Source organism: Wyeomyia smithii, chromosome 2 (genome assembly GCF_029784165.1).
Source record: "Wyeomyia smithii strain HCP4-BCI-WySm-NY-G18 chromosome 2, ASM2978416v1, whole genome shotgun sequence".
NCBI classification, from domain to species: Eukaryota; Metazoa; Arthropoda; class Insecta; order Diptera; family Culicidae; genus Wyeomyia; species Wyeomyia smithii.
The window spans coordinates 268835132-268848191 of NC_073695.1; the positions used below are offsets into that span (position 1 = coordinate 268835132).

The 13060-nt window shown below is 37.9% G+C and overlaps 1 protein-coding gene across 8 annotated transcripts in view; it reads left to right on the forward strand.

Moving 5' to 3' along the window:
• The window catches only part of LOC129725137 (protein kinase C, brain isozyme), a 187610-nt gene that overhangs the window by 106924 nt on the left and 67626 nt on the right, over positions 1-13060 (forward strand). For all 8 annotated transcript variants that reach the window (XM_055680604.1, XM_055680606.1, XM_055680605.1 and 5 more), the window contains one exon: positions 3535-3566. In XM_055680604.1, the coding sequence (XP_055536579.1) occupies positions 3535-3566 (32 nt within the window). The remainder of the gene's footprint in view (positions 1-3534; positions 3567-13060) is intronic.

The window sequence follows — 13060 nt, forward strand, 5'->3', positions numbered from 1 at the left end:
TCAGTAAACACATGCGTTTCATGTGATTTTCACGTAGAATTTAACTACCGGTAAAGTGAAAAGCATTTGATTAACGGGTAGCTACTACGTTTTATAAAACGTATAAATTTCGATTGTGGTTTCCCAAATTCTTTAGGAGAAATTAGATTTCAGAATTTTTCGAAATATGTTGCTAGATAAATCGCACGGGCATGCAAAATATCCAATTCGAAAATGGATTGAACAACATAAAAACTGACAAATATTAAGACATTCACCGTCGAAAAACACTGTTAACTGCTATTGTTTATGTTCAGGTAACTCCTGGATCTTTGAACTGAATCTGTGCAAAATCTGTAAGCTAAAGATTCCATGTCGAATTCTTATGGTTTTTCTAAATCTCACTCATTGGCAAGCCATCGATGAAACCAATTTTATGTTCAGAGACCGAATTACACAACAGCTTCGCCATTTAGATTCTTGTATATTTTCGCACAGAGAGTTCATTCTGTTTGACGTTGCCAAGTTCACGCAGATACTACGTGATAAAACATAGTATGTGATTTTCACGTAGTTGTTATGTTTGTCACATAAATCATGAAAATTGACAGAAAATGAATAAGTACAGGAAATTTCACGTAACAATAACGTGAAAAATATTTTAAGTGTATGAGACAGAATCATTGCGTCTTCGATAAAGTTAAATGCGACCCCCTCCCCGCAAGATCCGATTCGATTTTAGATATGTTTTGCTTAAAAGATGGGTAAGAAAATGCAAATATGGGGACAAACTCTTAGATTTAAATATATTTTGCTTTAAAACAAAATGGCGTCGAAAAAACATCGAAAGTTTCAGATTTCCCGGAGATTCAAAATGGCGTCACTGTTGCCCCTTAAGGTGAAATGTGTTCAAACTCGGTGGTATTTGTTTTTTCGTCAAAATATCTGAAAAAAGTATACATGGAAGCCAATGTAAAAGAAAAAGTAAATTTTGAAAAAAAAAAAATTCATTTCTTTAGTTTCAGTTCATTATCATTGTTTAGCTTCTCATTACGCCGTGATCCGAAACCATTCGCGCAGAATATTTTTTTCGGAAAACAAAATTATTGTGAATACCCTTCCCTTTTTACAAAATAGTCATTAATCAACAAAAAAACAATAGCTTAAAATGGTAGTATTGTAACCAGAAAGTCTTTGATTGTATAGCAAAACTGTCTAAAAACGAGTTGCAGGAACCAATACTTTTGAGTAAATTACACAATCAGAAAAACAATTTTTAGAACAACATGAACTTAAAATGCACACCAAACACCGAATTATACAAAAGAGAGTTGAATTTCTATTTAAATTTAAATATAAATTTTAGTAAAAATTGTAATTACTATAACTTCAAACTTAACTTGTACTCTTGAGTGGAAAATACTCAGTTTTCTAGATGAAATATGTTTGCAAAATTTCAATTAAATCGGAAAATATCGAATAAAATTTTCCGGGTCGTTTTGAATGGAAAGCTCGTTTGAAGTGATGTGAGAACTTTATGATGAATCATCTTCAACTTTTCGCTTTTTTTAACCCCAAATTTTGTATTCTTGTATTATTTCACCCTAGTAACATTCACAAACATCCCATTAAATACATAACCTCCCGAAAAGCAGCACTCTACCTGTCCATTAATTATACGAACTGCCGTTAAGTAAATCGGAAAGCCCGAGCCATTAAGCGGCTCGATGGGACAGTTTTATCTCAATTTCCGGTGGGAGTTTCATATCACCGCTTTGGATTGTTGCTGCCGTGCGTCGCCCGTCGAACTTATGTAATGACATACCATTACATGAATCCTGCGCCGATTTATTGGAAGCTTTTCCGCGGAGGTTACGGTTGATGTTACTAATTAATTGTTCAGCTGTCTCAACATCGCATAACTGCTCGATTTTCCGAATCATTTTATTATTGTGTGTGATTCGCGCCTAGCAGCAGCTGGCCTTGCGATTTTCTCGTTCGTTCGGACGCTTTGCTCTTTTCTCCTCAGTCACGCTGTGCTTCGCTCAAGCACCCCGCGAAAAAAAAAGTGTGATCGGAATTTTAATAACTTACACCGGGGCGTTGGCTGTCCATGTCGTTAGCGCCCACTATACTGTCGGGGCCGGGGGATGCGGGGGGTTTTGAGTGAGGGACTAGAAATCGCCGAAAGAGTGTGATTGAAATTCCTTCTTTTCGCGCCTGGAATGACGCACTTTAAAAAATAGGCACGTAAAATCCACCTGAAAAATCATGTAAGTGACTGACCTTCAGAAAATCTACCATTTTACGTGACATTAGTAACTTTCACCTAAATTTCACTTACGATTCACTGTCAATTCACGTAAATCGGTCAAATTATAATGTAAATAGTTTGAGCGCGTTGGTATTTGTGTGTTTTGACTTTGTTAGTGTTAGTGCGACTGTGGTGTTCACGTGAATTTTTAGTATGCAAAAAAAAAGTCAATATGGCGTACAAAGAGCTCGTAAGCTGCTTCAGCTAATTCAATATTGGAAAAAAAACACGCAATGTAAGTAGCCAGAATAATATTTGAATTAACAGAAAAACATATACCTTTCCCAAATTTTCAGTTGGTGAATCCTTTCCGGACGATTGGAATCGTCAACGGTCATTTTCGAGCGGAACACCTCCTGCCGGTTGAACGGTCGACATCTTTCCGGCCATTCCTGTTTTTCTCCTGTCGGAAATTTGATGATTTTAAACAAGTAATCATATTTTAGTATTTGAAAATAAATTATATTTTTTATATGCGCTGTCTAGTTTATTTACTTAAAATTCACGTAGATTCCATCTGAATAACACGTAAAAAGTACGTGAAAATCATGTGGGGTTTATGCGCTCTGTTTATGGTTTCACTTAAATATCACGTAAAAAGGTACGTGAAAACCAGGTTATAATCACCTGACCAACACGTAGACGATTGACACTGAAGTTGACACTAACACACTAACACATGAACGGCTTTCGAGAAATCGGCAAAAGTTACGTGAAAAAAAGGTGGATGAGAATCAGCCACTTTTCCCGGTAAATTTTACGTGCATTTTTTTCAGAGTGCGGGTATCGATAATGATATTTTTTTTCGGTGCCGACACTGTCGGTCGTATGAAGCATAAACGATTACGGCTATGCTGTGAGACTGATAACGAGATTATGACACTTGTCAGCGCGAGTACTTGGCGTCGATAATGGCTGACGATGTTTTCGGACGTGTTAATGATCTTTATCTTTGATTGATTATGTTACTAGCAGCGGTTGCAGCAGTTTACTATATGATTTTTTATGATCCCAGCAGTCTAGCGGATAAAAAGCTTTCGCCAGAGATTACGCTTAATAAGAATCAGTCTGTTTTCGAATTAATGTCAGCATATTGTGATTCTTTAGCCGCTTGGCACAGAAGCCAGACGCTATAGCATTGCGAGCAGCAAATCAGCAGTTCCAGCAAAAATGTTCAATAAGTTTTTCTACTTATTTTTCTCTCTCTCTTTCTCGGTGATGCTTTCCTCTTCTGCGCACAGGGGATTCGGCAAGCAAGGTTTTCAATGTCAAGGTAAGTGATAGAAGAGCTGCTTCGCCAGCATAATCCATACGCCAGCAGCAGAAGCCAAGCCATTAAACGGGCAGCAAGCACCTGTGCCCGAGGGAATTCACCTTATTCCACGATGATCAAAGCTAGCTGCGCGGGAGGAGATTGCTAACTGCACATTTCTGTCAACCCATTTATGGAATTAGTATAATCACTTTGCAAGACGAGATCCATTAGCACCGAAAAGGGACGCATAGCACCCTCACCTGGCAGGTTACTGCCAGTTTTAATAAGCAAAAAAATAAAAAATAAAGTAATACGAAACGGACGCTGACGAGCGCCCGAGATAATAATCAGTAAAAATATGTCGACGATTTATTAATAGACTTCCGCTATCCTCGTTCGACATTCTTCACTGTACTAACCTCCGGGGGGTGCGCTCATCCGGATATCCTAGCAGGCTCTGGCTCTCGGCATTGGCATGTGGGAAAAGCATTCATCGGCATTTTCAATGGTAAACGAGATGATATCCGCAGTAGGCTTTTGCTGTGACAAAATGGAAAAACCTGGATCGGCGGAAGGTCGTAGAAGATACGAGAAACGAAATAAAAAAAAAAAGATCAAACAGATTGCTGACCTCGTCCCTTACGGAATTATCCGCCAGATATTCGACATATTACCGAGAGGAATAAAGATTGAATTAATAAATGTGTCACTGGCAACGGTGGCACTTCGGGGTGGAATAATTTGATTAATTAGCCTCTGAGTGGCCAGCTTTCTGAGGGTGGCGCAGATATGGAGTGACATGAATATTGAATAGGCTGCGGAAAAAAATTGTTTGAGGGTGAAATAGTTAATGTTTAACAGATAAATTATACGGCTATGATGATATCATATGACGAAAGACAAAGTAATCGAGCAAATATAAGTGACCTGGATAAATCGAGACTTTCGGGAAATAAATGCTTCGTTTTCTGGGTTTATCCTGAGGCTCCGGAATCAGTAAAAAGATAAAATTTTCGAAGTAAAAAGAAGTGATAATTGAAGTTCTCTTTTTAGTAATTGTTGAAGATAGTTTTCAATGAATTACAAACTTGTTGACTTCTAATAAGATATTGAATTTCTATTCATCGAATGTTCATTTGAAGTACGACTCCAAGAAGTATCAAAAATAAAACTTTCCTTTGAACATTTTCGTTCAGAGAACGCCATTTTGCTGCAATCGAGTTTAAAACATTCTGCCACTTTCACAGATTTTGATTCAGTGGAGTTTAAATTCTAGAATCTAAACTCTTGAAACTTAAATGTAACATTGCGAGTTCACACTAGAGTTAAGAACATAAGCCACGGTGCTCCAACAGACCGTTATTATAAAATAAAATGCACCAAAGGATCTAACTACACCATTCGATTCGTTATATCCTGAATCTCTGGTACGTCTTGAATCTCTGGTCAAAATTCAAAATCGTTGTACGGTACATTTTCGAGTAATGCCCTTCTCAAAATCGGGGTGTTTCACAAAAAAAAATCTCTATTTTGTCGTATCCATCGTACAGATAGAACACCGCAGTATTCAGCTACTTGTTTTAAAATTTTTCCACAGCTTTGCTGAAGGAAGCAATCTATATTGAAAATTAGAAAAAAATATTTTTTTTTATCTAGCTGTTAGGTGGATCGATTGAAAAACCGAAAATGTCGAAAGTAAGGCCTTGTTCTATGAAACAATTTTGCTGAAGACATTGAGTACATTAAATCAATTTTTCACAGTCAAATCTAAAACGATTACGATTTTTCGAGTTTAGACCACTGTGCACTACATTTCCGTTTCAAGCTTAGTACTCTACTATACCGAGCCTCTGTCCCTCCTAAAAATATCGCCTAGTTACAATTCCCTGGAGAGAACTTTCATACGTTACTCACACCAGTTTTATTATAATAGGGACTTATTTTTGTTTGAAGATTGATTGATTGAAGATTTGATTGAAGATTGAAGGAAAGGTACTTGGTGGGAAGCCTGAGAATAAACCCATGCTAAAGTCCCTTGGCAACCAAATGGCCTGATTCTACTAAGATTCGAACCCACGACCACCCGCTTACCAAGGCGGACTCTGTAACCTTGCGGCTACGGAGCTCCCCGTTAAACGTCTTAATTCCAGTATAAAAAATCTGAAGAGTAATTTTAGGAATCTAAATTTCTTAGTATCACATCCAATTTCACAATTTGGAATTAAGATTCTAGATTATATCTGGAATAATACGAGAATTTTAGAAAAATACAAAAATTGCTATTCCAAACCTGGAATATAGAAAACACTAATTTGATGTAATCTCTGAGATTCTAAGCCTTGAATTAGGATCTTAACGTCTGGAATATAGTGCCCAGAGTTCTGAAACTCTAGTCCAAAGTGTGGAATCTGGAGTTCGAAGATTAGAGTTCACACTCAACATATTCCAAATACCGAAATTCATAAAATCAAGATTTGAGAACAAAAAAGTCAGAAATAAAGTCAAGATTAATGAAATAAAAAAAAAATTCAACATGCCAAGTTCGAATATCCAGAATCCACCAGGTTCACAAAGTATGTAATACAAGCAATTCTACGCAAAAAAGTTATGTCCGATTTTTTCTGCTCCAATCATGCTCAAAATGGTTATCGTTGTCGATAGATTCTGAGCCCTTATTTTTCGTTTGCATGTAAAGTGACGCTTTCTGAAATGGAGTGGTCCTGAAAATCACCTTTTTTTTAAATTTAAAAAAATAAGGCTTAGGTATATTAATGTTTCGCTATCGTAACCTTACCTTTCTGTTTACTGGGTACAGATTTTGCCGTCAACTATTAGTATACAGGACAATTGCGGGGCTAGCGCTACAATCCTGTTGATACTGACTGTCTCTCCCGAGTCGTGATTCGAATTTCCTTTCCTGTTTAGTAAACATAAAACCTCGATAAACAAAAGTGAATTTTGAGATTATTGAAGAGAGCGGCAGCTTGAGAGAGAGAGAGAGAGAGTAACGTAAATCACTGACTATTATTAGCAAAACAGAAATAAAAAAACAGTGGTTTGGTGCGCTCACCAAAATCAATACGGGTCGCGTTGTAGCAGGGATATGAGAGAGAACAGGAAAGAATAACTTGATATCTTAAGTGTTTTCCTACTATCACTAGCGATACCGCTTACCGTGCGACGTACGTGCTGCTGAAATAATGGAATTGACTTTTCGAATTCGTTTAACGGTAGGTCTCAAAAGTTTTTGTGAAATGTCTTCATGCAAAATTCCAGCTTAGTCGCAGCCTCTTTCCCAAAATCAAGTATGGTTACCAAATTCTATCCCCACAGACCGACAAATATTCGATGCAGTCTACCTTTGCATAGTTTGAAATAGTATATTTTCCAAAAATTCTTTCGCCGAAATTAAGTGTTGATACTAGACACCTTTGTTAGCCTAGCTTAACTGTTTGCATATATCAATGGTTGCTACTCCATGATTGACTCGAATCAATAAAATTTCACAGTAAATCAACTGAAAGGAAACGGGTGCGGATGACCATTCTCATTGTACATGGTTTAATGACTCACTACTTAAATAACACTGGTCGACAAACCGAACAGCTCGAAACAGCTGCCCAGAAAGATTATAACTTTTTACCTATTTCTGTAAATTTTGGTGCCTTCTAGCCATTACCAAAACGCGTTAACTTACGTGAGAATTCGCGTTGTCGGGCTCGTCGCTTAAACGTTATCTTTATGAGAAAACTCATTTAAGTCTCTGAAAAAAGGTTAGTGACTAGGTACATCAAAATTCACAGGAATTGCTAAAGTCTGCTAGTTCGAGCTAGATGTTGGATTCAAAGTTTTAGTTCCAGAATCTAGAAGTGATAGATTAATTTTAAAAAATGTGAATTTTTCAGCATCGAAACTCGTGTTCAAAACTTATTGCAGAGCCCGGAATCCGAAAATCCGAGTTTACACACTCCAATCTCTAAATATCGAAACCGAGTGAAATACCGAAATTTGAACTAGTTTCCAAGCAATGCTCAAGAAATTAAATTTAGATAATCAAGATTTGAGAACGAAAACGTACTCGCAAAAGTTCAAGCTTTAATCATACAAAGTGTTCTTCAATTCGCACAGAATTATCTCTGACTTCGCACAACGAATGCGTGAAACGCATAACGCAAAAGTTGTACAAGGAATACATTGACAGAGATCAAAATCAGAATATGTATCATATACACAAAAATCGTACTGTTTCGGTTTTGCTTCGGTTTCGGGCGAACGATCAGTTTCGAGGCGCTCAAAAAAACCTTTCTTTACTTTCGCGAGTCGGTGAGTATGAACGGATCGTGCATCCCTAAAAATCGTTAGCAACCGAAAAAAGCCAATAGCGAGCCTTGTTTTCGCAGAAGTTATTGACGCTGGTGCCAGTAACGCGAAACCGAAACCGAATATGAATAAAACAAGAGTCATAGTTAAATGCACAATGTTTTGGATTAATCTCATGTTTTTGTTTATTGTTAATGATTGAATGCTGTTTTCAAATGACCTGATTCATGAAAGTGAATCGATCAGACAATAATTTCTTTATTTTGTCACCAACTTATCAGTATTGGTTGCTGGTTGCAACGATGGCAGCCTTCTGAACAACGGTTGATGCTTTATATGTGTAGTGGTTTAGAGCTGCGTAATACAGTAAGTTTCCGTTTTTGGCATGCGCCGTTTTTGCCACACTCCGATTTTAGCAACAAAAAGGTTCCGTTTTTGGCAACATTTTATAGTACATAGTTACAAATATTTTCAGGGCCAAAACGGTTTGTTTGATCGGTATGACGTCTTCGGCAAAGTTGTAAATGACAATTTTGTCTTTCCGAATAAAATATTAAATCTAGAAAAAAAAAATTTGTAACCTAAAAATATTTGTAATCATCAATATCTTTCCAAAACAGCATTTTAAAATAGCTTCTAAAAATGAGTCGTGTTTCAAAAAATTAAACAAATAGGCACAAAATGGCATCTTTCGCCTATAAACACATCTATGCAAGGTTTGAGCCAAATACAAAATGGTCGATAGCTTTGCCAAATGTTATTCGATTTTAACCTTCATTGTACCCTTGTGTGGAAAACCACACAAATGAATTTTGTTTCGATTTTTTTTCGAAAACTTCTCGATCGATTTTGATGAAACTTCTTGACAATTCCTAAACCATCAATCTTACACAAAATACATTTTCTCCAAGGGAGAAATATTTTTGGTTGATGAGATATTTAAAAACGTACGTTGTTTACCCTGGTGTGTGGATTTCCACACATACAACATTCGAATTTATTTTGGACAAGAAACAACTTAATTTTGCCCCAAACATATTTTTTTCATTGAGTGATTTCATACCTGGAGCTATAGGTACCAATTAATCCTGTTTCAAAAATCGAGCAAGGTGTGTATGTGTGCGGAAGTATGTGTATGTGTGTTTATTTTCATTCTTACGACCAATATATCTCCATTTTCTCAGCAACGGCTGAACCGATTCGATTGTTCTTAGTCGCGTTTGAAAGAGCTTAAAGTTTAGTTAGTTGATGGAAAATATCGTTTTGATCCGAAGGTTCATTCAAAAATGACGTAACAAAAGGTGATCAATTTACATGGGAACTGATAAACTAATTGATTTTTTTTCAACGGTTTGACTGATTTTAGAAATGTATAAAGGTGCATTCTTGTAACTCGCATCAAAATCAAATCAATCAAAAGGCTACGTGGGACATGTGTAAAAGTATGTGTTTATTTGTTTCATCCCAGTGTGAGAATTTTGCTTTTGTAAAGTTGCTTTTCTTTCCTCCAAAATGTAAATCATCGCATCTCGTTGCTCCGACTTTTTATCACTTTTTACCATGGGCGAAACTAAGGAAAATTTCTAGGGGGGGCTAGTTTTCATGTATGCCATTTTAAAAAAGAGAAAAAAGAGTTTGAATATGCTTATTTAATAACGCTTAAAATAGTATCGTAGAAGCAGAAAAAATCACTTCGGGATAGAATCTCCGACGATGTACTGAATATCTTGAACACACCGTCAACGCCAAGCTCTTTCAGCAACAATGATTCGATATTTAGGAGAGCTAGATTTGGTAAACGGCTGGGCAGTGCTTTTTAACAGTTCACCCGTACTAGTTAGAATTAAATAGACCCCAGTGTGGTTCAAGGCTTAATGCCCTATTCCTACCTCCACGTGGTACCGACTGGGATACGAGCAACCATAGAAAAACCGGTGAACCGGTGGGGTAGTTGTTCTCCTTAGAGAGCAGCTTGTCTGCGCGTCTACCCCACAGGCTAGGGGCGGCTCAAACAGCGACTGATCCGGACCGGACGGTTGAACTATGAAATGCGGTGTCTCGCCAGCTACATCTATGGCGGCAGCTCCGTCGCGAGACTAGGCATCGCAGCCCTAGTAAGGCAGCATACTAAAATAAACATACTACGGAGAATCAAGAATTCAAAACGAACCGGAACAATCGGCAATGACCCAGCCGACGAAATAAGGACGACGATTAGAAGCTCAATACATGTAACAGTAGATCGCTTAACGACCCGGTTGTCGACCGGATTCTGCTGGATCAGCTAGAACCCCGCCTGTTCGACATCGTTGCGCTCCAGGAGCTTTGCCTGAAAGGAGAGAAGGTACGGTGGATTTGTGGCCGCAAGGCACTGTACCACCAAAGCGGCAGGCAATCAGCGACAGGTTGTGTTTGTTGAGAATTGAAGGCCGGCACCACAACTACACTATTCCCAATGTGCACTGCCCTCACGAAGGAAGACCTGATGCAGGGAAAAAAGCGTTCTACGCACAGCTGGAGAAACTGTACGATAGCTGCTCGCGTAAAATAGTATCGTATATCAAGATCGTCGTTGGGGACATGAACGGAAGGATAGACTTATATAAACCGGTTCTCGGCCCGCACAGCCTGCTATGCACCAACTTCGCAGCTCCCCGCGGATTAGCAGTCCAAAGTCCCTTCTTTCCTCGACCAACGTACAGCGAAACAAATTGACCACGTTCTCAACGACGGCCCGTTCTTCTCAGACATTACAAACGTACGCACCAATCACGGTGATGATCGGACAAGACCACTTCGATAAAAAAACTACAAAACCCTGATAACCGATAGTCCTCTACGGAAGTCCTTTTGATATTTCCGAACAGAAGGTGCCTATCGGCGAACAGAAGGTGACTATCTACGGTGGAGCCCAAGCGGACTTCTCTTCAGCAACCCTACCGGCACAAGAAATTAAAGGGCGCAGCGTGCATGATGGCTCGACCAGATCGAAAGAGACTTGCGAGTGATGAGACGTCTGGGGAACGGGCGAAACACAGCCCAAAACCGAGTAAACTGGCGACTTCTTGATACAGCACGAGTTACTACAGCTCTCCTCTGACTGGTAAAGTGAGTAAGAGAGCAAGGGTTGAGAATCGATCCTGGGTGCAGAACTAGTTTTTAGCCAATGAATGACGACATCTCAATTTGTGTTGATTTTGATGCTCTGATAAGTAGCATGGAATGTATATATATATTGAATACAATCATTCTCTGGGAAATTCTAGGGGGGGCTAAACACGTTCTAGGGGGGGCTTCAGAAACCCCCAGGCCCCCCCGTAGTTGCGCCCATGCTTTTTACCATTTTTGGTCGATAATGTTAAGCAGCTTCCCTTGATTCATGATCACGAATGAAAAATTCATTCAGAAACGAGTTTAGAACTTATAATAAGTGTTCAACTTAATATTTGTCCAGCTGCCAAAAACATAGCATAGCAAAAAATAAAGGCGATTTGTAAATACTTTCCTCAACTAGGTGCACTAATACATTCGTACGTAAAAAGGTCTATTGTCCTTTACACTAAACATTTGACTGCAAAGTCTGTGTATAGTGAAAGAATCGGAATGTAGCACCAAGGCTTTGCTTAGCATAGATTTCAGAATATTCTTACGAACATTCCTAGCACCAAATTGCTCCATTTGGTCAAACCGATGTTAGGATTTTTTGTTGTTCAATTGCTATCATAGCATGTTTAATTGGTCTCATATCATGTAAACACGTTTTGTTTTGTAACTTTTGCATGAACCATTAGATCAAACAAATGTCCGATGATGACCTAATGGCCTTCAAGCCCTTCCAATTGCAGCCAAGGAAATCAAATCAATACATCCATTGCTGAGATAATCCAAATGTATTTTTCAAGATTGTTTTTGTACACTACACATAATATCATTCAATTGGCTACCTCCAAACTACTGCAATGTACTAGGCGTTTCCACAAGTTTCGTTTTTTTTTTCAACGTACCTTTGGAAATTATCATTTAATTTTAAGTATATTTTTGAATATAAATCTTTCCTCCAAATCCTAACAAACGCATCTAGCACCAAAACGACTCAAATCAGTCAAACCGCTGAAAGCAAAAATCGGTTAGTTTACCAGTTCCTATATGAGCTGACCATATTTCGTTACGTCATTTCTGAATGAACCTTTGGATCAAAGCGATATTTTTTGTCAAATAACTAGACTATTAGCTCTTTCAAACGCGACTAAGAACAATCGAATCGGTTCAGCCGATGCTGAGAAAATCGAGATATAATGGTCGTAAGAATGAAAATATACACACATACACATACTTCCGCACACATACATACCTCATTCGATTTTCGAAACAGGATTATTTGGTACCTGTAGCTTCAAGTATGTATGCACTCAATGAAAAAAATAAGTTTGGGGCAAAATTAAGTTGTTTCTTGTCCAAAACAAATTAGAATGTTGTATGTGTGGAAAACCACACACCAGGGTAAACAACGTAAGTTGGATGCAATGAAGGTTAATAATTCGAACACCATTGAACTGGAAAACTTCTAAAGTTTCATTTTCAAATGTGGCCCAGGTTACCGGATGTAGGAAATATTCCTGAGTTCCGGTAGGCATGTCAAACCTGCTAATTTTCAGATGAATTTGGTGATGGGTTACCTAATGTAAATAGTTATTTGCATCATTGGCATAGATTAGATAACCCGTGTAAAAAGAGACCACAGTGTATGATGACTATCCCCTGTATATCACAAAATGCTAAATTAAAATTTTGAATATCAATTGAAAATTTATCAAAAGACTCATTGATAGCTGTTACTCATCATATGAGTAAAAAATTTACTCAATAAAAAGTCGTGCAACGCTTTCAAAAATGGATAAAATTTCTCTCATTAATGGGTAATTTAAATTTAACGTGTACACTAAGGTGGCTTTTTACGCGGGGTTTTCACGCGGATTCCGTAATCTACGCGTTTTTCTACGCGAATTACGGAGTTTACGGATTTTGTTAGAAACCTATTAAATCGTTTTAATAAAAAAAATTGCATCATAAATTTGAAGTCTCAAATTGAATATACTAATGGCAAAAAAGGTTTCCGTTTTTGGGACGATTCCAGTTTGGCAACTGAAATTTTAACTGAAAACTTACTGTACATTCGAAATATGCCAGATCAT